The sequence below is a fragment of the Montipora capricornis genome, chromosome 10 (assembly GCF_036669925.1).
Source record: "Montipora capricornis isolate CH-2021 chromosome 10, ASM3666992v2, whole genome shotgun sequence".
Taxonomy (NCBI): domain Eukaryota; kingdom Metazoa; phylum Cnidaria; class Anthozoa; order Scleractinia; family Acroporidae; genus Montipora; species Montipora capricornis.
The window spans coordinates 31,942,478-31,944,578 of NC_090892.1; the positions used below are offsets into that span (position 1 = coordinate 31,942,478).

At 39.3% G+C, this 2,101-nt stretch overlaps 1 protein-coding gene across 3 annotated transcripts in view; it reads left to right on the top strand.

The window, feature by feature from the left end:
* LOC138022092 (N6-adenosine-methyltransferase subunit METTL3-like) overlaps positions 1-1,697 on the top strand; it is a 155,207-nt gene extending 153,510 nt beyond the window's left edge. For 2 of the 3 annotated variants that reach the window (XM_068869116.1, XM_068869117.1), the window contains 2 exons: positions 354-390; positions 1,451-1,697. In XM_068869116.1, coding sequence (XP_068725217.1) covers positions 354-390; positions 1,451-1,568 — 155 coding nt within the window. In that variant the 3' untranslated portion in view covers positions 1,569-1,697. Of the gene's footprint in view, positions 1-353; positions 395-1,450 lie in introns of those variants that run through there. The other variant, XM_068869118.1, reaches the window with a different exon arrangement.
* The last annotated feature ends 404 nt before the right edge of the window (positions 1,698-2,101 follow it).

A 2,101-nucleotide genomic window follows, 5' to 3' on the forward strand; every position in this document is an offset into this window, starting at 1 on the left:
TTGTCATGCTGCCTCTTCTGGTATCTATATGGAACGTGACAGTCCAATTTTAAATTCGCGTATCCTCCTTCCCAGGAATTCTTTTGGCTCACAATACAATTTTTTTAATTCCAACGTTTCCTTCCGAAGTCTCCTTTTATTTTCTTGCCTTCAGTGTGGTTTTGGTAAATCCAAACTAAACTGTAAGAAGAATGCTTCAACCATGAGACCATCTAATGGCCTCTAGATAGATGTCGTATCCTGCCGAACAGTCGTAACATAGCCCAGCAATCAAACAGTGAAACGGGAAAAGCGTCACAGCTTACAGGTGAAAGCAAAACAATCGAGTATTGCTAATGATTTCATCTTTGCAGAACTGTTTGGTAGACAGCACAACGTTCAACCTAACTGGTGAGTCCGGTGAAAAATTTCTACATTTCATTTACAGAATACAATATGAATCAAAAATGGGGGCTCGACTTATACACGAGATCGCCTTATACACGGGTAAATACGGTATACTGTAAGCCGTTATTGTCTCGAGGTCGAAGTGGTGCATGGAGTGGAAGGTGTATTTAATGTTGACCAGAAGTCAGTGTTTGCTGAGTAAAGTCACAAGCTCGCTAAAAGCGTATTAGCGTAAGTTTGCCTCTTTGGCTGTGATTGTAGAAATCAAGTTTTGTCATGTGGTAATTTTCTGATGTGCTCTTCTGGTATGATTTTTACAGTTCTGGATCCACAAAGGCTTTTAAATCGTACGTTCAAACTGTGTACAATATCTAAGACAAAATCAAATAAGGTGGTCAGTCCCTCTCCATAAATTGTGGATAGTAGGGTATGTCTTTGGGTCTTGGGTCTTATATACCACAAAAAGTGGAGGTACACTTCTATTCTGGACTAAACTTTGTAAATCCTTTTCCCTGTCCCCTGTCATATTGTGGAAGGATTCCGCTTCCTTGTTCCAGAATGATATTTCGATGGCATTTTGCCGGTAGACTTTGTTTACACCAAATTTTTCAAGTAACTTGCCAGTTTTGTGGAAAAGGATACCCAAATCAAGACCAAAATACTATTCTCTGCCCTCTCGAGACTTACCTTGAAATCGGCCTTCATGCTGCATATACCCATAAAGATTATGTATGAGGGTAATCCCTTGCAGATGGAGTTAGCCTGGATGAAGGAATTTGTGATATTCAAGCAATTACCGACTTAAAGGAAAATTAGGAACTAATTAACCCTTCGGCATAAAAAATGCACTGTTTGAGAGTGGGTTGGGGGCTGAGCCGGGTAGGATAGATAACCCCGGGTCGCGCGAGGATTAACATATATTATTGTAGACAGACCACTTATATTTGAAAAAGACCTTTCTTATGAGAATTGCTTTTAATTTATATAAAAAGCAGAACTGATAATTCTATCTGAGAATGTTTGTCTTGGATTACCCTGTGACCAGTTTACTCTGTGTACACAGGATAACTCTCGGAAATCAACTAGACGGTGTTCGCTTGCTTGATCCAGAAGTTACCACACGCTTCAAAAAACGTTATCCCGATGGAACCGTCCTCAATACCTCAACTACAAAGACATGAGTTGTTACCATGCAAAGTTTGGGTAAAATGGCGCAAGAAAGATGCAATCAAGATCATGACATGAATTCCTCAAAAATCATTGAAATAGCCTGAAGAAATAAAAAGGTCGATTTATCGACGTTCTTGTTACTTGTGTTTTTTGTGGTAAGGGAGCCCTGTATATTTCGGAATTGTCATAGACAACAGGCAGTTCTGTTCTGGACGAGACTGAGCACCAAGCTTTCATAAAAACCTCCTATTTGCAAGTGGGCGAAATAGCTTTATCGAATTACCCAAAAACTCAATTTATTTTGACACGTATGGCTACAAGATCAATTAACAAAAACAGAGATAACGTGAATTTTGCAACATTTTGACATGCAGTCAGTTTATCCCAATATCACTGAGGTCAAGAAACTTTTTTTTTAGGATCCTTTCATTCGCTTCTGTGTTCGTCATGTTTACCCTTTACGAGGATTTAGGTTCGCGTGTTCACAAGTTTTTTTTGCATCTGGAAGATGTTTAGATTTTCAATTACCACCTCTCCCTAGGGG